The 27,217-nt window shown below is 41.4% G+C and overlaps 1 protein-coding gene across 1 annotated transcript in view; it reads left to right on the top strand.

Moving 5' to 3' along the window:
* LOC111957236 (laminin subunit gamma-1) overlaps nt 1-27,217 on the top strand; it is a 70,946-nt gene that overhangs the window by 16,535 nt on the left and 27,194 nt on the right. The window contains exon 2 of the mRNA XM_023978014.2: nt 25,440-25,744. Within this exon, the coding sequence (XP_023833782.1) occupies nt 25,440-25,744 (305 nt within the window). The remainder of the gene's footprint in view (nt 1-25,439; nt 25,745-27,217) is intronic.

The raw sequence follows: 27,217 nt of genomic DNA, 5'->3' as shown, positions 1-27,217 counted from the left end.
AATAAGTTCAGGGGTAAACATTTGTTTATTAAATCACTTAATAAGTTGCATGGACTCATTCTGTGTTCAATAAGTGGTTGACATAATTTCTTAATGACTACGCCATCTCTACGTCTCACACACACACACACACACACACACATACACAATTATCTGTAAGGTCCCTCAATCAAGTAGGGAATTTCAAGTACATATTCAACAACAAAGACCAAGGTGGTTTTTCAATATCTCACAAAGAATTAGTAGATGTGAAGGAAAAAAACTGATGCTGAATATCCCTTTTGCGCATGCTGAATTTATTAATTAGGCTTTAGATGGTGTATCAATACACCAAGTCACTACAAAGATACAGGCGTCCATCCTAACTCAGTTGCCGGAGAGGAAACTAACTGCTCAGGGTTTTCCCAATGAGGCCAATGGTGATTTTAAATCAGTTACAGTTTAATGGTTGTAATATGAGAACTCAGGATAGATTAACAACATTGTAGTCACTCCACAATACTAACCTAAATGAGTGAAAAGAAGGAAGCTTATACAGAATAAAAATATTCCAAAACATGCTTCGTATTTGCAACAAGGCAGTTAAGTAATACTGCAAAAAATGTGGCAAAGAAATTAACTCTGTCTTAAATGCAAAGTGTTATGTTTGGTGCAAATCCAACACAACACTGAGTACCACTCTTCATATTTTCAAGTATGGTGGTGGCTGCTTAATGTTATGGGTATGCTTGTCTTTGGCAGAGATTAGGGAGGTTTTTTAGGAGGAAAACCTGGTTGTCTGCTTTCCACCAGACACTGGGAGGTGACAGTCACCTAAAACACAACATAGAATGTTCCAAATTATTGACGAGGATGGAATGGTCCAACCCATTTGGTATCCCACCGCACCCTCATATGCCATGTCTTGAAATATGCAGATAGATGGATTAAAAGTAAACTTACGTTGCAAAACTTCTGATTGAAAGTTAGCTAACTCCGCCATAACTTTTGGACTKTAGCACTCCCAGAAGGCATTAATTATTAAGACATTTTTTGTTTTACACTTAAGACATGACTCTGTCTGCTGAGCTGTAGAATTTGTTATACTGGATGAAGTGTACGTTTTTGTTAATTTTGTTAGTTATGTACCAACACTCCCTCCATCTTGTGTCAATATCAGTTATTTTTAGGTCTTGGTKCCAATGTTGTCAGTTGGATAGGGTTTCTGCAAGGTTTTGCATATCTCAGCATATATCGTTTGAGTATCCTTTTCTGACTCAAGTAGGTTTGCTTTGATGTCCAAAAGATTTCAGATCTAAATTTCGTGATATAAAAAGTTTACATTAGTCAGTCCAAAACTGCTTTTTAATTATGTTATGGTTATCTTTTTATTGCCTTTTACCAAGTCATTTGCCTGTTACCTGCCAAGGTATTTTGACTCTGGAGCCTTAAATCTTAACGGTGTACTTAGCACTGGCACCATCTCCTGAGAAATCTATGAGAATGGCACCCCAAGAAGGATGGGATTTGAAAGATCTACGCCCTCAAGCCTGACATTGTTTGGCAAACAACTGAATACCTAATGCGGGAGCTTTTCTCTGACCTCTGTTTTAGCCTCTCCCAACCAATTATCATGGATTGATTGATTGTCAACTGTATAAGTCCCAATTTATTTTTTAAAATGTGGAATAGCAAAAAACTTCAGAGTTATCTAAATATATTTTTGGGGCATACTCTGATTTAGTATTAGATGACAATGCTTATTTGAAAAATGTGATTGGGTGTGATGCACTGTTATCTGGTTAGCCTTGTTTTATTCTCCGAAGCTGTCCACTTATTTGTTCACAGCAGGGTTTCCGTTAGTCGGTAATTGAATGATTAAAATCAAATGCTGATAAATCAAATATTTGGCAGCCAAATTGAACAGGAGACAAACAATCCCATTGGGAAAAAGGTTTTTATTCATTGATGGAAATATCAGTCGATGGAAATATATTTGACCATCATGCTTATCGGTCTATAGGTTACTTTGCAAAAATGAGTGGAATTAAATTGGCGCATGTGTATTTTCTTTAGTCGTCCTGTCTCGTATTTATCACATGCGTCCAGCATACAGAGCCTATTTTGAGTGGAATATCATTTGTTCAACAGTGCTGCTACTGCAGCTCTTCCACCGTTGCTGCTGGAATGAAACGTGCTTTTATAAGCCCAGGCATTGCACAACAATTCTAAATGCAATCGCGTGTTAAACAATTTTGATGGCCACAATAAAAAATAAACAAGCCTTTTTTTAATCAACTGGTAATTGAAGTGCATCTCCCTTCTGCCATTCAAGTGCATAGCCTGCCTACCGTTGACTATCAGCACGCCACCCACCACTTTGCAATGTGAGCTGAAGGCAGTATGCATTTTGAAAACATATACTGAATTGTTTTAAAACCTGAACATTTTTACTTCAAAGTAGCCTAGGAAAAATCCGACCTTAGAAACGTGGAGACAATTATTTTATAAAGACTTCCTCATATGCCATTTCATATGTTTTTGGGCTTTTTATATCAACTTTTTTTGTCCAGAAGCCAAAGGCACAATCCTAGTAATATTAGCAACCCATCCTAGTTGTTGCATCTTTAGATTCCCCCTCTTTCTAAGTTTCTAACTGAAATGTTCATCTCTGTCACGTATGGAACCTCTCACATCAGGTGTGCTGTTTAGATGTTTGAAAATGCAAMTGTTTGAAAATGATGTTTTATTGGGTCCTTCATTACAGGATTAATTACCATAATCTAAATGTGATTGTTGTCATTCTGAGCACTGTGGGTGGACTCCCTAATGAGTTACGCACCCAATGCAAATGTGTCCGGTAAATATCTCAAATGGGCAGAAATTTAGTATCTTCCTGGTCACGTTGTCATGCGCAACGTTTTCCCGAACAGAAACTCTGGTTCATAGACCATATTTAGCATGGAAAGGCCACTGCAATTAACTGTCAATCTTTTTTATCCCATGAGTGCATGAGAAGGCCCACTCAGTTGTACTTTGATACAATCATTTTATTAACTTTGTGCTATTACAGCCATTTAAATCTAATCGCTAGAGTTCATACCTTCACTAATTCAAACTAGCTCAGACAGATCCAGCTCAGAGAGGCCTAGCTCATGAGCTCCATCAGCAGCAGATTTTTATTTAGAATGGAAAATGAATGTGTTTATTCAACAGATGTTAGTGCATCAAATCGTTTTGCACCAAATCGCATCGATTTATTTCTCAGAGGAAAAACAGCATTGATATAACATGCACAGGCTTGCTGTTAAGTCATTAGCTTCGAAAGTTCTAAAAGCTTCTATAAACAATATTATTTTATGACCAGTTAACTATCATATACTTGATAACGTATAGAAAAGTATGCCGGCCTACTGGTTTAACGCAATATTTTTGCGTATATTCTTCTTGTGACCTCTGACTGAAAATGAATTTGGGAAACCCTGTATCAGGGAGAAGATGCCTTTGAACAGTACTTTTGTCTTGTATCTGAAATGAAGTTGTTTCTCTTTTAGTCTTTATAACTTGTAGCTACTTGAATCACATCTTGTTCTGTTCTCTTTAGGTTTTCTGTTTTGTGGCTGGATTAACTTGTTGTATATTGCAGGGTTTTTAAACAAGCATACCGGTACATCTTTCTTGTTGGAGGTCTGTTGATAAGAAACCGGGGTGGGATGCCTTACTGGATGAAGTTGCCATCTTTGCGCCAACATTAATATTTATTTTAAACCTTTGCTTGGCTACTATAGGTATGTTATCTCCAGGGGTGGGCCTACAGATTTTTGGCAATGGGTGTTGAAGCTGGTAGATCACAATTTCTATCAGCAAGGGTGAAATCTTTACCCCAGGATCTAAAACATGTCCCGTGGCTTAAATAAATGTTTGAGAAAACATCAATATTTATATATATATATCCTAGACCAGTGGTCACTCACCAACCCTGGTCCTAGAGAGAGCAACTGGGTATGCCAGTGTTTCCAGGCATTGACATAAAGCCTAATCGTATGTGTAATCAGACCAGCTGTTGTCAATATGATTTACCATATTGACACATTAGGTCATGTTGGCGACCTAGCTAAGTGACGGTGCTCTTGTCGCCTTTTCTAAAGACAGCCATGTCAGTTCACATTCTATCTACTTTCGCCCTGCCATAATCTAAGGCTGTGGTAAATAAACTTGACAAACTTGGTTTAGAGCTTATTCTCACTACAAAGGCTTGCCTAGAGATGTAGATAAAATACTCTCGGCTAGACCTTATACTGTAATATAAACTTACAAATGTTCATATAGCGCACAACAGTCTCCCATCAGTTGCCCCCCCTCCAAGCAGGGCAGTGTACTTTTGAATTGTGTGGTTGAGCCCGATGCTCCTACAGTAAAAATTGTTTATAGGAGAGCAATGTTTTTGTAACAGCTGACTTTTTGAATAGACATTTTCCTGTAATGTAGCCCGAAGAGCCATCTACCTATGGTTCAGCTAACGTTAGCTAACACCAGCATTCAGTTAACTAGTAGCTAGCTATTATGATATAGCTAAGGAGAATGAAGAAATAATTTTGTTTAACAAGCTCTGTACTAGACTATGAATGACACTATGATAACTTTACTGTACTTTTATATTCATGTGAGCGGGATAAACGTTCATGTTTCATAATGTTACTAGCTAGCAGTAGCTAGCTGTGTTATTGTCTTGCAAGCTAAATTGAATGGGTGTAGCTACGAACGAGGGGAAAAAAACTTGAATTGTCTGCTTGTGAATCGTTGCATTATTCAAATCTGTAATATGGTTTGGTTTAGAGGTCAACCGATTATGATTTTTTCAACGCCAATACCGATTATTGGAGGACCAAAAAAGCCGATACTGATTAATCGTCATTTTTTTTAAATTTTATATTGCTGTTATATATATTTGTAATAATGACAATTACAACAATACTGAATGAACAATGAACACTTTTATTTTAACTTAATATAATACATCAATAAAATCTATTTAGTCCCAAATGAATAATGAAACATGTTCAATTTGGTTTAAATAATGCAAAAACAAAGTGTTGGAGAAGAAAGTAAAAGTGCAATGAGTGCCATGTAAAAAAAGCTAATGTTTAAGTTCCTTGCTCAGAAAATGAGAACATGTGAAAGCTGGTGGTTCCTTTTAACATGAGTCTTCAATATTCCCAGGTAAGTTTTAGGTTGTAGTTATTATAGGACTAGTTCTCTCTCTACCATTTGTATTTCATATACCTTTGACTATTGGATGTTCTAATGGGTACTTTAGTATTGCCAGCCTAATCTCAGTAGTTGATAGGCTTGAAGTCATAAACAGCGCAATGCTTTTAACTAAATATGCAGGTTTAAAAATATATACTTTTGTGTATTGATTTTAAGAAATGCATTGATTATGATTATGGTTAGGTACATTCGTGCAACGATTGTGCTTTTTTTTCCGCAAATGCGCTTTTGTTAAATCATCCCCCGTTTGGCTTAAGTTGGCTGTCTTTGTTAGGAAGAAATAGTCTTCACACAGTTCGCAACGAGCCAGGCGGCCCAAACTGCTGCATATTCCCTGACTTTGTTGCACAGAACGCAAGAGAAGTGGGACAATTTTCCTAGTTGAAAGAAATTCATGTTAGCAGGCAATATTAACCAAATTTGCAGATTTAAAAATATATTATTGTGTATTGATTTTAAGAAAGGCATTGATGTTTATGGTTAGGTACACATTGGTGCAACGACAGTGCTTTTTTTGCGAATGCGCTTGTTAAATCACCTGTTTCGCGAAGTAGGCTATGATTCAATGATAAATCAACGGGCACCGCATCGATTATATGCAACGCAGGACAAGCTAGATAAACCTGTAATATCATCAACCATGTGTAGTTAAAAAGTGATTATGTTAAGAGTGATTGTTTTTTATAAGATACGTTTAATGCTAGCTAGCACCTTACTCACCTTACAGTCTCCTCGTGGAGTGCAATGTAATTGGCCATGATCGGTGTCCAAAAATGCTGATTACCGATTGTTATGAAAACTTGAAATCGGCCCTAATTGATCGGCCATTCCGATTAATCGGTTGACCTCTAGTTTGGTTACCTTATTGTCCCCCATGATGAAATCTGGGAAGGGACTGTGGATCTGTCTCCATCCGTTTGTTCGTACACTACCGTTCAAAAGTTTGGGGTCACTTAGAAATGTCCTTGTTTTTGAAAGGAAATCAATTTTTTTGTCAAAAAAAAAAAAAAACATCAAATTGATCAGAAATACAGTGTAGACATGGTTAATGTTGTAAATGACTATTGTAGCTGGAAACAGCTTATTTTTTATGGAATATCTACATAGGCGTACAGAGGCCCATCATCAGCAACCATCACCCCTGTGTTCCAATTGCACGTTGTGTTAGCTAATCCAAAAATTAAACGGGCATTATTTAGACTAGTTGAGTATCTGGAGCATCAACATATGTGGGTTCGATTACAGGCTCAAAATGGCCAGAAACGAATAACTTTCTTCTGAAACTCGTCAGTCTATTCTTGTTCTGAGAAATGAAGGCTATTCCATGTGAGAAATTGGCAAGAAACTGAAGTTCTTGTTCAACGCTGTGTACTACTCCCTTCACAGAACAGCGCAAACTGGCACTAACCAGAATAGAAAGAGTGGGAGGCCCTGGTGCACAACTGAGCAAGAGGACAAGTACATTAGGGTGCCTAGTTTGAGAAACAAGTGCTCAATTGGCAGCTTCATTAAATAGTAACCCGCAAAACACCAGTCTCAACGTCAACAGTGAAGAGGCGACTCCGGGATGCTGGCCTTCTAGGCAGAGTTGCAAAGAAGAAGCCATATCTCAGACTGGCCAATAAAACTAAAAGATTAAGACGGGAAAAAAACACAGACACTGAACAGAGGAACTCTGCCAAGAAGGCCAGCATTCGGGAGTCGCCTCTTCACTGTTGACGTTGAGACTGGTGTTTCGTGGGTACCATTTAATGAAGCTGCCAGTTGAGGACTAGTGAGGCGTCTGTTTCTCAAACTAGGCGTCTGTTTCTGGCCATTTTGAGCCTTTAATCGAACCCACAAAAGCTGATGCTCCATATACTCAACTAGTCTAAAGAAGGCCAGTTTTATTGCTTCTTTAATCAGAACAACAGTTTTCAGCTGTGCTAACATAATTGCAAAAGTGTTTTCTAATGAACAATTAGCCTTGTAAAATTATAAACTTGGATTAGCTCTGTACGCCTATGTAGATATTCCATAAAAAAATCTGCCGTTTCCAGCAACAATAGTCATTTACAACATTAACAATGTCTACATTGTATTTATGATCAATTTGATGTTATTTTAATAGGCAAAAAATGTGCTTTTCTTTCAATAACAAGGACATTTCTAACTAACCCAACACTTTTGAATGGTAGTGTGATTTAGTGTGTGACTATCTCAAATGGCACTGGCCGATTTTGACACAACTTGGGTGAATGATGCATCTTGCCATAGAGATCCAGTAATTACAAAATTCCACCTATTGGCCCAAGGCTGGAGCAATAGGAATTAACTGAAATGTGTTAGTGTGTGACTATCTCAATTGCCTTGTTTAATAGTGTAATATGTTTTAGATTAAACTTATTTTTTTATATATATAGATATATAATTGGCATTGCTTACTGGCTTTGTGGCTACTGTTTTTTTTTTTTTTTTACGGTAAGTTGGGAGCTGGAGAGTAAATGTCTTGTTGCCAGCCACAATGAAAGGTAAGGCAAGGATGTCATGTAAATTTTGAAATCTAAATCTATTTGCAATTCCAGTCCTAAGACTCTCTTCCAACCCACTGACCTCCCAAAAATCAAATAGGAAGTGCACTCGAACTGCATGGAGGTGCCAGGTCGTTTGAGAAATTATGATTTTGGCTGTGCCCAGGAAATGATTAAATGCCTAAGGGAGAGGATTTTCTATTATTATAGACAGTGTGTGTCTGTAGACGAGATGTATAACACAAGCATGCAGACTCTTGCAGGGTAATTTTAGCCTGTTCTGAGTGATGATCCCCTTGTGGTTGGGGGAAAAGCAAGGTAAAAAGTGAATTCTTCTTTCAAGGCACTCTGCAAAGGGGAGCAAACGGATAATTATGGGTAAGGTGTCAGATGTGAAATGATTTATACATAGCTAGTCCAGGTAGAAACGTAATACTTGTACCCTTTTGTAGTTCCTTTGCTCAAGACATCTTTTCAAGGTGTATGTGATAATTGTATAGTTGATGGAGATGGGAGATAATACAGAAGACCTCCAACCTTTGTTGTTCATTTAGGTGAACCCCTAAGTTACTCATGCCCATTCCTGGTTTCATAGTATCTTTAAAAAGAGACATTTCCCCCCCCCCAAAAATATGCAAAAACATTAGTTTGATAAAGACAGCATATTTTCATCAGAATCATTAAGAATAGGGGACAAGTACATTAGTGTCTAGTTTGAGAAGCAGACGCCTCACACGTCCTCAACTGGCAGCTTCATTAAATAGTACCCGCAAAACACCAGTCTCAACGTCAACAGTGAAGAGGCGACTCCGGAATTCTGGCCTTCTTGGCAGAGTTCCTCTGTCCAGTGTCTGTGTTCTTTTCCTCGTCTTAATCTTTTAGTTTTATTGGCCAGTCTGAGATATGGCTTCTTCTTTGCAACTCTGCCTAGAAGGCCAGCATCCCGGAGTCGCCTCTTCACTGTTGACGTTGAGACTGGTGTTTTGCGGGTTACTATTTAATGAAGCTGCCAGTTGAGGACGTGTGAGGTGTCTGTTTCTCAAACTAGACACTAATGTACTTGTCCTCTTGCTCAGTTGTGCACCGGGGCCTCCCACTTCTCTTTCTATTCTGGTTAGAGCCAGTTTATGTTGTTCTGTGAAGGGAGTAGTACACAATTAGCTTTTCTTTCAAAAACAAGGACATTTCTAAGTGACCCCAAACTTTTGAACGGTAGTGTAGCTGTTTGCAGATGTAAGAAACACAAACTAATATTGTAATTATAGAACGCTTGTGGACTTATATTAAGATCAAAGTGGAAACAACATCGTTGTCATCAACATTGTTGCATGTGCTGCATTGACCATGCAGACTGAACGAAAGTGTCTCGTGGTCAAGCAACAGCAAATGCGCTCCTTGAGTGACGGGGTAGGTCTAGGTCTGTGTGGAAAGCGGCATGGAGAGAGAGAAGAGAGGGATGACTTAAGTAGCGGAGTAAACTATAAAAATTGACATTACACACGGCGTATCACATTTAACAAACCAAACATTCAAATACCGTTATAGAAGGTAAAATAAAAACCCAAACTGGTCCGCGCATAAATACCTGTGTGTGTGTGTGTGTGTGTGTGTATAGTCAAATACGATATACCGCCCAGCCCTTAGATGACATGGCCTCCACAATCACCCGACCTCAACCCAATTGAGATGGTTTGGGATGAGTTGGAACGCAGAGTGAAGGAAAAGCAGCCAACAAGGGCTCAGCATATGTTGGAAATCCTTCAAGTCTTTTGGAAAAGCATTCCTCATGAAGCTGGTTGAGAGAATGACAAGAGTGTGTATAGGCGTCATAAAGGCAAAGGGTGGCTACTTTGAAGAATCTAAAATATATTTTGATTTAACACTTTTTTTTGTTACATGATTCCATGTGTTATTTCATAGTTTTGATGGCTTCACTATTATTCTACATGTAGAAAATAGTACAAATGAAAATAATAAAAACCCTTGAATGAGTAGGTGTGTCCAAACTTTTGACTGGTACTGTAATTACGTTTTCTCTGACTCAGCTGCTAATTGCTACCTAGCTAATAAATGTACTAACAGGATTAAGGCCCAACTTGCTAAGAAAAGACAAACTAGCTGTTTGCAGATGTAAGAAACACAAACTAATKGTGTAATTCTAAAACGCTAGTGGATTTATATTAAGAAGCAAAGTCAAAACAGCATTTTTGTCATCAACGTTGTTGCGTGTTCAGCATTGACCATGCAGACTGAACGCAAGTGTCTTGTGGTCAAGGAACAACAAAGCTCGTTACTTGAGTGATAGGGGGCGGGGCTAGGTCTGTGTTAAGAGGCGTGGAGAGGGAGCTATAGAGATGACTCAAGTAGTGTAGGAAACTATAAAAATGGACGTTACTCACGGCGTATCACATTTAACAAAATATTCAAATACCGTTATAAAATGTAAAGTATAAACCCAAACCGGTCCGTGCATCAATATCGGTATATCGTTAAATACAGTATCCCGGCCAGTGTGACGGTTTTCTTATTCTTTCTGAGAACAAGCCATTCCATCAAAGAACATTAATTTCATGACTCCCTTTTCAAATATATATATATATATATATATATATATATATATATTCTTCCCTTTTTGAGTAGTTTAGGCCTACAAAACCCATACAGCCCCCATACAGTTAATGACTGAATCTGTTTTTGTACAGTTAATATTAGGCCAGGTGGTTGTAGTTTGACACCTTTATCCGTGTAAATGTTTTATTGATAACAACAGGCCTGGATAAAGCAGATATTATTTCCTGCTACAACTCCCACCCAGAGGCAGTGATAGGAATCTCACTGTCCCCCTCCTGTGCGTAGTATGCTATTTGCGGAGGAGGGCCGGACATGAGGTTTGGCATGACTTAAGTAACTGTATATGCAGCTGTTACATGTCTGACATGCATGTTAAAACATGCGCCCGGGAAAACTGTTTTAAATACTGTAAAACTGTATTATCTTTTGACTTCGACATAGGTTAGTTTAATAGAGAACGTGTTTGAGAGCCTTTCCATCTACCAGAAGACGACAGTTAGACCTATCATTAGCATCGCTATATTTCTCCTGTTCCTTAATTGTTTGAAACCTGGATGTTTTACTTCATATTATGAGGCATGTCTTATCTTGCTTCAAAGTAGCCTATAGCCAAAATCCCACCATAGAAACGTAGAGGCAATTATTTTATAAAGACTTCTTCATTGTGCACTCTCCTATTCTATTGGTTTTCTTTCAACATTCTTTAATTGTCTAGCAGTCAAAGGCATTATCCTAATCAGATTAGCAACCCATGATAGTTGTATCTTTCAATCCCCCTCTTTATATTGGATATTTTCATCTCTGTCCATAAAACCACTCGCATGTGCGGTGCACATTTTAGAACAGTGTTTTCCCCGCAAATTGCATTTTGGGACATTCATGGCCTACTGCCATGTGTACTTTGCTGCGCCTAAAATGTGAAGAAATAGTTTATCAACATTTTCAAGCTAAAAATTCTGATCTGTTTCCATCAGCCCTATTAATTGATACCTCCACTACACTACTTTGATACGTATCAGTGGGGATTAAGAAGTGCGTATAACAATGTCCACTGAGAAATAAGTGGGTATACCTGTATATACTCTCCACTACACCACTGACTGGCACGCTTTTGGAATACATTTTTGTTCTTGAAGTGCTTTTTCAAGTTGATCTTTAACTATGAGGCTCGCTATACAAGTAAAGACATGCCGTTGAGGAGTGAGGCAGAACCCCTTACCACTGCTGTCTTCCTCTAGATCAGATCCTCCTCAATGTATTTTCATATTTTATGAGCCTAATTCTCTACACTACTACATTGTCCTCTGTATATTCTCTGCTTGTAGAGTTGAAGCGGAAATCAATATCACAAATGTATCACTTGCCCTCAGTCTGCCCTTACGTGAGCAACTGCAGATGTATGCACCTCTACCGCCAGATGTGCCTTATCAGTTGGTTTGTTAAAAAAAGTATTGAATATTTTTCCATTTACGCTTTGGCATACTTAATTATTTAACATTCATTATGCTCAGCTTCACAAGTAGCCTACCCAGTTTAAAGATACAATTTTATCAATTGTGATTTCGATTTGAACAAGGAAACAAAGCACTAGCATAACCTTTCCCACTTACACACATTTTCACACTTGCATAGTACAAGCAGGTATTTTTTTTTTTAAGCTTTGACAATCCAAATGTTTCAAGAGGGCCAAAATGAACCACATAGTAATTTACAAATCCTCAGGCAGTCTCACTGCATACCACCAGCATGTGTGTTGTTATATGGTGCAGAAAAGCCCAATGTTATTACTTGTTTGGCTTTATTTTTTAGAAATAGATGTCTTTCAAATGTCTGTATGATCTGTTTTTTTAAGGTCCCAATGAAGCCGTTGTAATCTCAGTAGCAAATTTAATTTCTTGGTAACAATTAAGTACCTTACGGTGATTATTTTCAATTAAAATGATCAAAAGCCTCTTAGCAAAGGGCAATTTCTCAAGCAAGAATTTTGCTAGGACTGTCTGGGAGTGGTCTGGGTGGGGAGGGGAAACTGAAAATAAGCTGTTATTGGCAGAGAGGTTTGGAACTTTGCTATTGGTCTATTGACTAATTTACTGCATGATGATGTCACCATGGAAGGTCAAATCTCCATCCCACCAAAACAGGCAGAAATTTCAGGTGTAATTTTCAAGTAGCTAAAAGAGCATTTATCATTTTCACAGTATTATTACAACATGGGTTGGGCAGTATCCAGATACCTTCATATCGTTCCTGTACCATACAGGGGTATATGGTATTACCGGCAGTGCACAAAAGGGGCGCTATGACTTTATGCTAACAAATGCCAACGAAGTACTAGCGAATTCCCATATCGGATGCTAGCTAAATGCTAACAAGCGAACATAAACTAAATGCAAGGACAGACAACCCAGCTCATAAAGTTATACAACTATCTCAAAAGGCTGCTCACACTTGATCCAGGAGGGTATTGATTGTCTCTGCTGTAACCAAGAGGCTTGATCTTGCAAAATGGTCACCTATAGCTAGCAAGTTAGCAAACCAAATGCATAGCTGGAGCCCTGAGGTGGAGAAATGTATTTGGCACGTCTTAAATAGTTAACTTATAGTTAAAAGATATTTAGCTGTCAATTTGTTTGTGTGAATTTCTTTATAACCTCACTTGTGCTGCTCAACAGTGGATCGTCATGTCACAAATCTTCCGTTTGTTCCATGCGCTCTTTGTAAACAAACTTAACATGTGACTTGATTAATATAATTTTGGTGAATAAAAATACAAAATAAAACTAATTTGGGACGGTATTGAAAATCATATTGGCGACGTTTCAAAATGCCCCAGTCTACGGTATTTGCGGTATACCGCACAAGCCAAATTCCAACCTCATAGTGTGGAAATAGAAAACATAGGAAAATCACGTTTTTGACTGCACTGGGATTTTAAAAGAGCTGAATGAGATTTCCAGACGGTGAGTGAGTATTCATCAGACCCCTGTAGGGGGCCTATTCAATGTGGTGCTATAAAATTAGATACATTACTCATACTCTCTCAATCAAAGTAATTTTTTTGTTAACCTTTGTTTTCCCTAAGGCATTAGTTAGGCCTACCCGTGTAATACACGTGTTGTTCTGGGTCTAGATACATTTGTTGTTCTGTAAATTGCCTATTCCATGGTAGTTTTTCATAAAGCCACAGAAATAGTTTGAGGACTTGTCCCAACTACAGTATTCAGAGAAAAGCCTGGGAGGGCGGTGAAGCAACACTGTGAGCAAATTGTCCCTGCTGTGTCCTATTGAGATCTTTTGTCTCGATTTAATTTAGGCATGGTGGGCAAAGGGGGACACTTTTGTTTGTTCCTGTCATCCATGTGTTGTAACACCTATTGGCTGGGTGGCTTCATCTTAGGTGGCCTGAGCAATTAAAGCTTAGCCAAAGAGTCTCTGTTTTGTGACCCCCATGGATCTAGGCCTACATCAAGGACAAAACAAAACTTGGTAATCATTTTTTATTGTAACTGTTTTTTTCTGTAATACATAACAGAATAGCCTACAGCACTTTGTTTCTGGTTTTAATCTAGTTTGATCAAGTCAGATGGACATGTTTTATGTTAAACAAGAGACTGCTTGTTCCCTCCATGTATTACCAAAACTTGAGGATTACCTCAATCTTCCCATGATGTAACCGACCCGACATTATTCATTAGTCAAGGGACAGTAGCTAGTGGGACAATCACAGCCTTGCCAACACCACTAGTCGTTTTCTTTTCACACTGGTAACTAAGGAGATGAGATCCACCCCAAGTCCTGAATGAATGATGGGGCAGTGTCTTTAACCATTAAAAGCAATCATTACCTCCCACCCTCCCTTGGTCACTTCCTGCTTGTCCTCCTCTGCCCTCCTTAATTGGAGACCCCATGGTGTCCCAAATAGCACCCTATTCCTGATATAGTGCATTACTATAGTGCATTACTCTGGTCAAAAGTAGTGCACTATATAGGGAATAGGGTGCCATTTGGGACGCTGCCTCAGAGAACCTCCCATCAGCCCACCCCCCGGGATACTACACTGTTGTTCAGTATTCTCAACAATGGTCTACCACGATTAGACTACCTCCGTCTTGCGAGGATGTGCTTCGATTTTAATCTCCTCACCACCAATCTGTGCCTGCAGGCTGCTGTGTTTACTGCTAAAGCAGGGGAGGAGATTGAATTGATAGGAACAGCATTCCACTATCATGTGAAGAATTGCTTATAAGTAGAAATAAGCCTACATTTGTTGTTAAAGATTGCTACTCAATTGATTTAGGCTAGAACTAGGCTATATTGTTTTTCATAGAGTTTTTTTTGTTTTTGTGTTTAACAGGTAGGCTTATCAAATGTAACTAGAAATGCAAACATGTAGCCCAAGTCTTGTGAGTATGGAACACATTGAAACGTGGTTATATATTTAAAAGAATATGAATGTGTCAACAGTATTACAGGTTTTACTGTAATACATGTTCCTGATACCAGCCAAGGCTCCGTCCCAATACTGGCCATTGTCCCTCCCCCTCGTTTTCAAGTGTAGTTCGTGGGGGAGTGGCACTTGAAAATGGAGCAACTAAGTGGTAAGGAGACTTATATAACCCTACGGAATGGGACATCACTACATCACTCACTTACATTTGCTTCCTTCCTAGTATTTTTTTGAGCAACTTCCCAGCCATGGGTCGCAGAGCTTTATTGGACTTTTGGGTACCACTTGCTAGCAAGTCAGCAACTTGATTCACTTTGTTTGGAGGGCCAATTAATGTGCTGAAAAGGCACTACACCTCGCTCAAAGTTGAATCGGGACACCACTCCCACTCAAGGGGGCAGGGTTCCGGTCTAGAAGCAGTTTTGACTGCTCCTACAGCCTTGCTTGGGTACTGCAGTTTAACTGACGCCCATTCCAAATCAAATTTTCTTGGTCACATACACATATTTAGCAGATGTTATTGCGGTAGTAGTATCTAACAATTCACAACAATACACACATCTAAAAGTACAATATAGAAAAATGAGGACGAGCAATGTCGGAGTGTCATTGACTAAACTACAGTAGAATAGAATACAGTATATAAACTCAGCAAAAAAGAAACGTCCTCTCACTGTCAACTGCGTTTTTCAGCAAACTTAACATGTAAATATTTGTATGAACATAACAAGATTCAACAACTGATACATAAACTGAACAAGTTCCACAGACGTGACTAACAGAAATGGAATAATGTGTCCTTGAACAAAGGGGGGGGGGGGGKGGGGTTCAAAATCAAAGTAACACTTAGTTTCTGGTGTGGACACCAGCTGCATTAAGTACTGCAGTGCATCTCCTCCTCATGGACTGCACCAGATTTGCCAGTTCTTGCTGTGAGATGTTACCCCACTATTCCACCAAGGCACCTGCAAGTTCCCGAACATTTCTGGGGGGAATGGCACTAGCCCTCACCCTCTGATCCAACAGGTCCCAGACGTGCTCAATGGGATTGAGATCCGGGCTCTTCACTGGCCATGGCAGAACACTGACATTCCTGTCTTGCAGGAAATCATGCACAGGACAAGCAGTATGGCTGGTGGCATTGTCATGCTGGAGGATGAGCCTGCAGGAAGGGTACCACATGAGGGAGGAGGATGTCTTCCCTGTAACGCGCAGCGTTGAGATTGCCTGCAATGACAAGCTCAGTCCGATGATGCTGTGACACACCGCCCCAGACCATGACGGACCCTCCATCTCCAAATCGATCCCGCTCCATAGTACAAGCCTGGGTGTAACACTCATTCCTTCGACAATAAGCACGAATCTGACCATCACCCCTGGTGAGAGACAACGTTTTTGTTGCCGGTGATGTCTGGTGAGGACCTGCTTTACAATAGGCCTACAAGCCCTCAGTCCAGCCTCTCTCAGCCTATTGCGGACAGTCTGAGCACTGATGGAGAGATTGTGCATTCCTGGTGTAACTCGGGCAGTTGTTGTTGCTATCCTGTACCGGTCCCGCAGGTGTGATGTTCGGATGTACCGATCCTGTGCAGGTGTTACACGTGGTCTGCCACTGCGAGGACGATCAGCTGGCCGTCCTGTCTCCCTGTAGCACTGTCTTAGGCGTCTCACAGTACAGACATTGCAATTTATTGCCCTGGCCACATCTGTAGTCCTCATGCCTCCTTGCASCATGCCTAAGGCACGTTCCCGCAGATGAGCAGGGACCCTGGGCATCTTTCTTTTGGTGTTTTTCAGAGTCAGTAGAAAGGCCTCTTTAGTGTCCTAAGCTTTCATGACTGTGACCTTAATTGCCTACCGTCTGTAAGCTGTTAGTGTCTTAACGACCGTTCCACAGGTGCATGTTCATTCATTGTTTATGGTTCATTGAACAAGCATGGGAAACAGTGTTTAAACCCTTTACAATGAAGATCTGTGAATTTATTTTGATTTTTACGAATTATCTTTGAAAGACAGGGTCCTGGAAAGGGGACTTTTCTTTTGCTGAGTTTACATATGAGATGAGTAAAGCAGTATGTCAACATTATTAAAGGGACTATTGTTCCATAATGAAAGTAGCCAGTTATTCCATGTGTATGTATATAGGGCAGCAGCCTCTAAGGTGCAGGGTTGAGTAACCGGGTGGTTGCTGGCTAGTGATGGCTATTTAACAGTCTGATGGCTGTTTTTCTAAAATAAACTGTTTCCAGCAGGTCCAGTGATTCACAGGGAGCCCTGCTTTACTCATATCATTTGTCCCAGCTTTGATGTACCTGTACTGACCTCGCCTTCTGGATGACTGGGTGAACAGGCCGTGGCTCGAGTGGTTGATGTCCTTGATGATCTTTTTGGCCTTCCTGTGACATTGGGTGCTGTAGGTGTCCTGTAGAGCAGGCTGTGTGCCCCTGGTGATGCGTTGGGCAGAACGCACCATCCTTTGGAGAGCCCTGCGGTTATGGGTGTTGCGCTGTATCACCGGCTGCTACAGCAACTGCAACAGGATGTTCTCAATTGTGCATCTGTAAAAGTTTGAGGGTTTTAGGTGCCAGGCCAAATTTCTTAAGCTTCCTGTGGTTGAAGAGGTGCTGTTGCACCTTCTTCACCACACTGTCTGTGCGTGGACCATTTCAGATTGTCAGTGATTTGTACGCAGAGGAACTTGAAGTTTTCCCCCTTCGCCACTGCGGTCCCTTCGATGTGGATATTGGCGTGCTCCCTCTGCTGTTTTCTGTCCACGATCAGCTCCTTCGTTTTGTTGAGGGAGAGGTTATTTTCCTGGCATCACTCCACTTGTGCCCTCACCTCCTCGGTGTAGGCTGTCTCGTCATCGTTGGTAATCAGGCCATCTACTGTTGTGTCGTCTGCAAACTTGATGACTGWGTTGGAGGCGTACGTGCCAACGCAGTCATGGGTGAACAGGGAGTACAGGAGGGGGCTGAGCACACACCCTCATGGGGCCCCTGTGTTGAGGATCAGCGTAGTGGAGGTGTTTCCTACCTGCACCACCTGGGGGCGGCCCATCAGGAAGTCCAGGACCCAGTTGCACAGGGTGGAGTTCAGACCCAGGATTCTTTCATAGGTATTCCTCTTGTCCAGATAGGGCAGTGTGCAGTGGGATGGTGATTGTATCGTCTTTGGATTTATTGGGGCGGTAAGCAAATTGAAGTGGGTCTATGGTGTCAGGTAAGGTAGAGTCGATATGATCCTTAACTAGCCTCTCAAAGTACTTCATGATGACAGAAGTGAGTGCTACGGGACGTTAGTCATTTAGTTCAGTTACCTTTTGCTTTCTTTGGTTTACGAGCAATAGCGGACATCTTGAAGCAAGTGGGGACAGCAGACTGGGATAGGGCGAGATTGAATATGTCCTTAAATATTCCAGCCAGCTGGTCTGAGGACGCCGGCTTGAGATGCTGTCTGGGCCAGCAGCATTGCGAGGGTTAACACGCTTAAATGTTTTACTCACGTCAGCCACGGAGAACGAGAGCCCACAGTCCTTGGGAGCGGGCCGCGTCGGTAGCACTCCTCAAAGCGGGTGAAGGTGTTTAGCTTGCCCGGGAGCAAGATGTAGGTGTCCGCGACGTTGCTGGTTTTCCCTTTGTAATCTGTGATTGTCTGTAGACCCTGCCACATATGTCCCGTGTCTGAGCCGTTGAATTGCGACTCCACTTTCTCTTTGATTGCCTTATGGAGGGAATAACTAAACTGTTTGTAATCGACCATATTCCCATTCACCTTGCCATGGTTAAATGTGGTTGTTCGCGCTTTCAGTTTTGTGCAAATGCTGGCATCTATCCATGCTTTCTGGTTTGGGTAGGTTTTAATTGTTACAACATCCCATATACACTTCCTGATGAACTCAGTCACTGTGTCCGTGTATACGTCAATATTATTCTGAGGCTACCCGGAACATATCCCAGTCCGCGTGATCAAAACATATTTTAAAAAATTTTCCTTTTTTTCTTCCCAATTTCGTGGTATTCAATTGGTAGTTGCAGTCTTGTCTCATCGCCGTGTGTCCTCCGAAACCCAACCAAGCCACGCTGCTTCTTGACACAATGTCCTCTTAACCCGGAAGCCAGCCGCACCAATGTGTCGGAGGAAACACCGTATACCTGGCGACCGTGTCAGCGTGAACTGCGCCCGGCCACAGGAGTCGCACTAGCGACTCCTGTGGTCGCTAGTGCGACTCCTGTGGCCGGGCGACTCCTGTGGCCGGGCGCGATGGGAAAAGGACATCCCTGCCAGCCAAACCCTCCCCTAACCCGGACGACGCTGGGCCAATGGTGCGCCACCCCATGGGTTTACCGTTCGCGGCAGAGCCTGGACTCGAACCCAGAATCTCTAGTATCACAGATAGCACTGCGATGCAGTGTCTTAGACCACTGCGCCACGCGTAGGGCAGATCAAAACAATCTTACACAGAAAGATAATTTCCATTGAAGGCCACATAGAGAAGTCAGATTTGAAAATTCCTAATTACACTTTAGTCATCACCTGCGTGCACAAAACATCCATTTAATTATTTAAATAATTGTCGCTGAGGCTGATTTTTTATTTTATAACTCACAGCTGAAGATCTTAAAATGTTCTGTTCATCCAATGTCTGTCATGTTTTTGGATGATGTGAAATAGTCGCTGCTCCCTGTGTGCTCTGAGTGCTAGTGTCCATGTGAAGTTGGGCCGTGTAAACCAGATGCAACCCGGATATAGACGGTCCATGAATCGATTTATGCGAATCTGAGTAGATTACGTAAAAAATAACGGTCGGTCATCTTGTACGCAGTCTCCAGGTTTTTTTTATACCTTAGTGCCCCCACGCCATGCGGCTCCACGGGATCGCGCACAAAAGCCCTGGCTTAGTTTAGGCCAACCAGCATCAGACAGTGTTTGAAAGATGTGAGCATGGCAACCTTTTCATGTTTGTCAGTCATTTTCAAAATGGTTAAGCCTGTTGTCCCTTGGATTCCAACTGTCCAGAATATTTTAATTGACCAGCTAAAGTACAACAGTTGTATCACCAGTGGCAATGATTCCACTGTTTGGTGGAAATAAAGAGCTGTCAGCCTTTTGGCATCATTGTGATGTTTCTTAAAATGTTGGGAAAGCACCTCTTTCTGACAGGGAGGGGGCTCCCTGTGAATCACTGGACCTGCCGGAAACAGTTTATTTTAGAGATCAGCCGGGTGAGGGGGGGGATCTTTTCACCCATCTGACAGTTCTCATCGAGGCAGTTCGTAAAGTGTTATCTGCCCTTCAGATTATGAACTTGGGCACATTCCTCAGATTCCTCAATTGTAACATTTCCCTCCCCCACCCTTTCCAAATAAAACGTTCAATTTGTTCCGCTTTTTATCTTGGGAGGTTTTACTTGTCAGACTCTGACCCAACATGGCACCTGTTAGAGAAAAGGAAAATGTCCCTAATGCTGTTTGGCCTTTTCTTTTCTGCTGTGGAATGCAGAAGCACACGGTCATCTCTCATGCAGCTCATGCTTACATTGACAGGGGGGGTTGGGTATACACTTGACAGTGAGGCGTAGGCTACTTGGTGTGTAAGCACACAAGCAAGTGATATTTGATATTAATGAATTAGCCCTATAGGTTACAAGATCCTACTGTGATCATATTAGCGAGGTCTATTGGATTAAGCCCTGAAGTGAATTGATCGCAGTGAGTTTATGGTTATTGCTGTATCCTATCCCAAAGTCTGCCCGTGTATTGGTTCAGTCCGTGGGAGTGTTGAGTTAAACAGATGTTTTACATATCTCCTGAGCAGATGGAGGAAATAGTGTACGGGGGGGGTGAAGTGGACATGCCCACATGTTGAAAGTCAAAGCGGTCATTGTTCATCTCCTATGTAAAGAATGCGATGAGGTCATGGGAGGAAATTTAATTGGACCATGCTGTGGCTCGAGGCCTTCCCCTGGAATTAACCCACACCCCATAACAACCCGTAATCCCCCACCACCTAGATATTTCCTGCTGCTCACCCCCAGGCTGTGCTCTACTGGGTGTAAGGGGATGGAAGGAATGCAAGCAAGAGGCCCAAATCACACAGGCAAAACATCCCAGCAAATCCTCTAAAAGGTGCAAATAAGAGCACACCTTAAAAGTAGCATGTAGAGGGAAAAGTTTCTATATGACACCTCGAGATGATATCAACCCAGAGATCACTTGAAAATGTATGTCTTTTAAATGTCTTATTTTGCTGTTTTCCCCTCAACAATGTACATGGAGCGAATCCTATCGACAAGATTTTATGTCTCAGCTATTTCTACTAATTTGGCTGAACTAATGGGGGTTTTTCTAATGATTTTATGGAATAATTAGGCCTTTCATAAGATGAGGGCTTGAATAATCAGAGTTCTCAGCCAGACAAAAGGGTGACAACCACCAACCCCATATTTGCTCCCCAGGAGGAGTTGGAGAGTTAACGACATATGCAGAGATTGATTAAGAGATTTGGTGGGACTGAGCCTTTTCTCCCAGGAAGACACCGACTTTAGGTACCATTTGATCGTACAGCCTCGCTCTGGTTGCTAAAACACTCAGCCTGAAGCCATCAGCTTTGTTTGTTGATGCCTTTGTGGGATATCAGTTAAACCTTATCCCAAACCCAATCACTAATCATCAGTTTCACCACCTCTACTCTGAGACAACTGAGAGGTGTGTTGAAAGACCCTTCATCAAATAGCCAACAGCAAAACATACCCAAGGATTAACCCAAGGATGTCTACAATACATTCAAAAGAATTTGACGTCAAAATAACGTGCCTCGTCTCAAGGGGTGGGAAGCCACCATATCATGGCTACTTGATAGCCTTTAATCGCATACTTTATATGATTAATTCTGTGTAATAGATTGCTATGGCCTAGGACAAACCTCTGGGTTGACAAATTAAAATGTTCAGTTTTAAACTGTTGTCAGACATTGTCAGGAAGGGAACTATGGCAGTAACCACCTGGCATTGAAAATGTCAATGAGTCTTCCAACAGCCACAATGTCAAGGACAAAAAGTTCTGTCTGTTGGCTGATTGGGCACTCACGTAGGCTAGATTATGAATTAATGTGTGTGGGAGTCTTCCTCCCTTGACTGTAATGTTCTCAAGGAAGGATCTCTACTGTGCTAAAATAGATTTATGAGACTTTTCTGTGCTAAAATAGATTTATGAGATTGTCTTCGGGAAAAGCAATATTTTTTTCTTCGACCGTTCACTGCTTTTGAGCATAGAAATTGCCTATGTGATTAACTGGCCAGCTCGGCAAAGATATTTAAACGTTTTGACAGTGACTGCATGCTATGATATGAATTTACTACCTTTTCAAAGACCCCCTGCTCACCCCCTGGAATATCCCCCTTGGTAGTTATCTACATAAAGATCCTGGATCTGTTGGTAGAAAAACGTTGGTCTTTTCATTGGGTTATTGTTTTGTGTTCAACGGGTAGGCCTATCAAATGTAACTAGAAATGCATGTCCAAGCTTGCTTTGGTGACACACATTGTGTTCTAATGACATGTTAGAGACCCTAAGAAACCACAGTGTCGTTTGTCAGAATGTTTGGGAATGTAAATGTGGATTTCACGCTTACTCCTAAAACAGCCGAATGCATCTTTGATCGTCGGAATATATGTTATATAAGCTGCATTTTTATGAGCGGAATTTACTTGTAATTACACGAGTCGCTGAATATTACATTTAATCTTCAAAGTATGTTTTTAAAAGTCCTTGTTCAGTTATTGCCATTAAACAATTGTAAGCCACTAAAGACAGGTAGGAATTCTCAGATTCAATCAATGCTTCATTTGTTGTTCTTCTGCAGAACTTTTGAAGACAATTGCTGATCAGACGATCCACTTTTAGGAACAGTCACGAGCTTTCTCTCACATTTCAACAATAAATATTTGCCTCCCGACACAGACCATTTCCCCAAACGGTGTTCTCCCTCCCAAGTCTTTCTCTGGTTCTCGTCAGCCATCCACTTCACTGGCGTCACTCTGCCGAGCGGAAGCACATTCCAGCCAGTTCCCTCTCAACCTCCCCTCCCCCAGTCACCACCACCATACCACCATGTCACAGCCTCACTCAACTAGAACATGTTTGAGGAGTGGACAGGTGCACACATGGCTGAAGACCCCTCCTTTAGTTCTCTGCTGTAACTCACAAGAGAGGCTTATAATTTAAAACCTTACTAAGGTGGGTGTCCTGAAAAGTGTTTCATGGGGTTAGTGTCTAACAATGGTAGGGTTTAAGTCCGGGTTAACCAATACCAGTTAATTGAGTATTAGGCTACAGCATCAGAGTTCTGGAGATTTCTTTAAGGCTAATTCTTGTGTACAGTATAGCTCTTCCGAAGCTCGTCATGGTGGCTGATGTGGAAGGAGTTTTGTAGATTGTAAATCTGACAACTCCCCTACCCTAGCCGACCCCCACTGTTGCTAATGTGGAAAACGACCCCACAGTTAACCGACTTGTATGTACCTTCGTCTTTATCTTGCGTCTTTTTAAGCCTTAAAAAAAAAACTTTCTTGTGGAGGAACACAAGGGGTCCCCACAGCCTGCCCTTTGTTTGCGTTCTCCGACTGTACTATTATTTTGCTTCTCAATACACCGATTGTTCTCTAAGGAAAGACGGAATTCCTCTTGGATTTATGCTAGACAGCTCTGGGCCAGAAAACTTGGTAAATCCATGGAACACTGCCATTCATGAATTTCAAATGAAGCTACTCTCCTGTGTAAGTCTCCTTCGGATTAGATGAGACATGAATGGAATTCTAACAACTGAAAATGGTGTTTAATCAACTTTTACATTGAGTATTATTGGCAATTTTAAGTGCATCAGCTCTATCATAACTTTAATTGCAATATTTAACTACAATTAGACATAGTAAAGAATGAATTGTCAGCTATTCCTGCTCACTATTGAAGGTTATTACATTACTGAAATGACAGATTCAAAGGGCGTAGCTGGCCCTGGTAGCCTATGTGTATACTGTACTTTGTACAGTTTCAGCCAATCAGTGAAAGAATGCATCTCAGGCTTGACACCTAAAACTAGGCCTCCAGTGACAGCCACAACATATTGTAAAACTCATTTTGGTTGAGAATGTACTAAGAACCAACTTTGGCCACCAAAGACTATTAAAATCCCAGCTGCCAAAGAGTAACCATGTCCTTGTTCAAAGCTAAACCGTGATTTTCATGGCCCTTTGCTCATTATCTTTAGGACTTGCCCTGCCTGTGAACTAGACTACTAGTCTCTAGTGACTGCCTGACCACCTGTATTCAGTGTTGAGGCTTCCTTTGTCTCCACTGAGTGGGCTCCTCTATGTTGGGTTGACGAGGGGCCCTTTGTTGTTTGGCCCTGTGCTTGCCACTTCATTGCTGCGCCAACAGATGCTGTTTGTCTTGTTTGCGAGGATGTGGGGTGGTTTTAGAAATTAGATGTCAATGATAGTCTGTTCCCAGTATGATTTCCCTGCTGCTCCAACCCTCTTAAGATGTGCTTGTTCACAGAATTTCACATTCAGTTATTCTGGTGTCATGCCTGTGCATTGTAGTGGAAGTGACTAGTGGAAAAAGTAAGCAAATTAGTTGTAAATGGTCAGACAAATTCTCAGTTGGCCAAATTGGTTGAGCTTGAAGTTATTCATGTCTATGTCTCGTTGCACTTTGATTTTAGATTTCCCCCCCCCCCATGTTTTAATTTGCATCTTTCTCAGTGTAAAGCTTAACTTCTTTCTACTTGGTTAGATTTATAAGGAGAAATTGAACATGAGCTAATGGATATAAACGCAAATAATCTACATAACTGTATTACTGTTTTGATTTCATTTGAAAAGATTTCTCTGTGTGTTGAAGCAGACCTGTTGAAGTGCACACCTAGTTTAGTGACTCACAGCCCAGTTGAGGTCAAATTTGTACCAGTCATGTTTGAGTAGGAGACTCACACAGGGCCAAAGCAGGCACTCCGGAACATAGCATACTTGACAGTTCACTTTAATCTCAATGTAACGTATGCGTTCATGACAACCAGCTCACACCCTGCAGTAAAATATATATTGCTTTCAGATTAACCTTGAACCACAAAGCTTGCTGGGTTAAGAGGTCCCTCAAGTCAGGAAGTTCATTGTCATGGTGACTGCAACAACATGCATTAACACTTACTTGGAAGGAAATTAACAGATTGAGAAATCTATATTATCTGTGAGCTACATGTCTTCACCTATATTTGTGCCACAATGGTTCCTGTATATATGTTTGTATTTGCAGCTCGGTTTAGAGAGCAATTTATTTGCTAAAGTAAACTGTACCCCCTGTAGCCATGTTGAAAGATTGTCATTTCTTTTTTTTTAAATGGCCCCATAACATTTCCCCAAGCTCTTAGCAGATAGATTTTGGTTTTCATCCCCCTACCACTCCTAGCCTGCTCAGACATGCCAAATAGGTTTCGAAAGGCCCTCTACCATTACTGGAGGACACTGGAGACCTTTGGAAATCCTCCTTTGTCTTGCCTTAAACCAACAATGCATCTGGAAAAGACTTGTTGTAAACTGTGACTTTTAGTGACTGATTTAGCTTTTGGTATCAATTATCTCATGTTTCTTTTTGGTTCTTCAGGCAAGGCTTTTGACATCACTTACGTGCGACTCAAGTTCCACACCAGCCGCCCAGAGAGCTTCGCCATCTACAAGCGCACAAGTGAGGATGGACCATGGACGCCCTACCAGTACTACAGTGGCTCCTGTGAGAAGACCTACCAGAAGTTCAACAGGGGCTTCATCCGCACCGGAGAGGACGAACAGCAGGCCCTCTGCACCGACGAGTTCAGTGACATCTCACCCTTGACCGGAGGAAACGTGGCGTTCTCCACCCTTGAGGGCCGACCCAGTGCTTACAACTTTGACAACAGCCCAGTTCTTCAGGTAAAAAAAAACCTCAGCTGTTTTATAGGATTTGAGAAACCTTGATAAAATAACTTTGTGTGATCGTCTCTAATACTGTATGTTCAAGCTCAGTTCTACAGGTAAAAAAACGGCTGTTTTTATAGTGTTCTAGAGACCTTGATATAGGAACTTCGTGATGCTTCTTGTTCCAGGTCCATATGTGTGATATCCCATACTTGTGTGTCCCTGGGTGGCTGTTAATATTTTGTTTTATTTTTACAGGGCTGTCTGAGGCACAGAGTTAGTAGTACATCTTATATCAGTAGCGTTGAAGAAATCAATGATGTGGAAGAGCAGGTGGACATAGTAATGATAAGTTGGCCCCTGGACTTGAGATATTTTGGCCTTGACATTTGCTGTTGGCAGGCATGCCCAGTGGAAGGGAGTAGCACACTAGTTCAGGTGGGAAAGTGTGAGAACCTGACCAGTGCCAAGTATTGCAACAGGTTGCTAGGTGACGCCTCCAGATTTCCCACTACAGTACTGATTGAATTTGGCTCTTAAGAGGCACAGCTGGAAATGTTTGTTGCGCATTGCTTTCAGCAAGTGAGAATTTGTGTGTGTTTCCAGACGAAGCCCAGGGAGTCTACTAGCCTACATCAGACTGTAAACCCAAATGACTCCAGTAAGATTGTATAGCCTAACCATTAGGTTATAAACTACTGTATTTGTTGCATGCACCGCGCCGAATACAACAGACTTTACCATGAAATGCTTACTTACGAGCACTTTACCAACAATGCAGAATTAAATAGTAACAAAATAGATAATAATGATGTGGCTATATACAAGGAGTACCAGTACTGAGTCAATGTGCAGGGGTACGTGGTAGTTGAGGAAACATGTAGGTAGGGGTAAAGTGACTAGGCAATCAGGATAGATAATAAACAGAGTAGCAGCGGCGTGTGTGTGTGTGTGTGTATGTGTTGGAGTGTCAGTGTAAGGATGTGTGAGTGTGTGGGTAGAGTCCAGTGAGTGTGCATAGTCAGTGCAAAAAAGGGTCAATGCAACTAGTCCAGGTAGCCTTCAGATTAACCGTTCAGCAGTCTCATGGCTTAGGGGTAGAAGCTGTTCAGGAACCTTTTGGTCCCAGACATTGCGCTCTGGTACCGCTTTCTGTGCGGTAGCAGAGTGGACAGTCTATGGCTTGGGTGGCTGGGGTCATTGACAATTTTCTGGKCTTTCCTCTGACACCGCCTGGTATAGAGGTCCTGGATGGCAGGGCGCTCAGCCCCAGTGATGTACTGGTTTGTCCGCACCACCCTCTGTAGAGCCTTGCGTCATCAGTCGATCTGTTGGGGCAGTATGCAAATTAGTGGGTCCAGKGTGTCTGGGATGATGATGGTGTTGATGTGAGCCATGACCAGCCTTTAGAAGCATTTTATGGCTACAGATGTAAGTGCTATGGTCCAATAGTAATTTAGACAGGTTACCTTGGCATTCGTAAGCACA

The sequence above is a fragment of the Salvelinus sp. IW2-2015 genome, linkage group LG32 (genome assembly GCF_002910315.2).
Source record: "Salvelinus sp. IW2-2015 linkage group LG32, ASM291031v2, whole genome shotgun sequence".
NCBI classification, from domain to species: domain Eukaryota; kingdom Metazoa; phylum Chordata; class Actinopteri; order Salmoniformes; family Salmonidae; genus Salvelinus; species Salvelinus sp. IW2-2015.
Note: the sequence above shows the minus strand (reverse complement) of the source record. Positions and strands in the feature narration are given on the sequence as shown.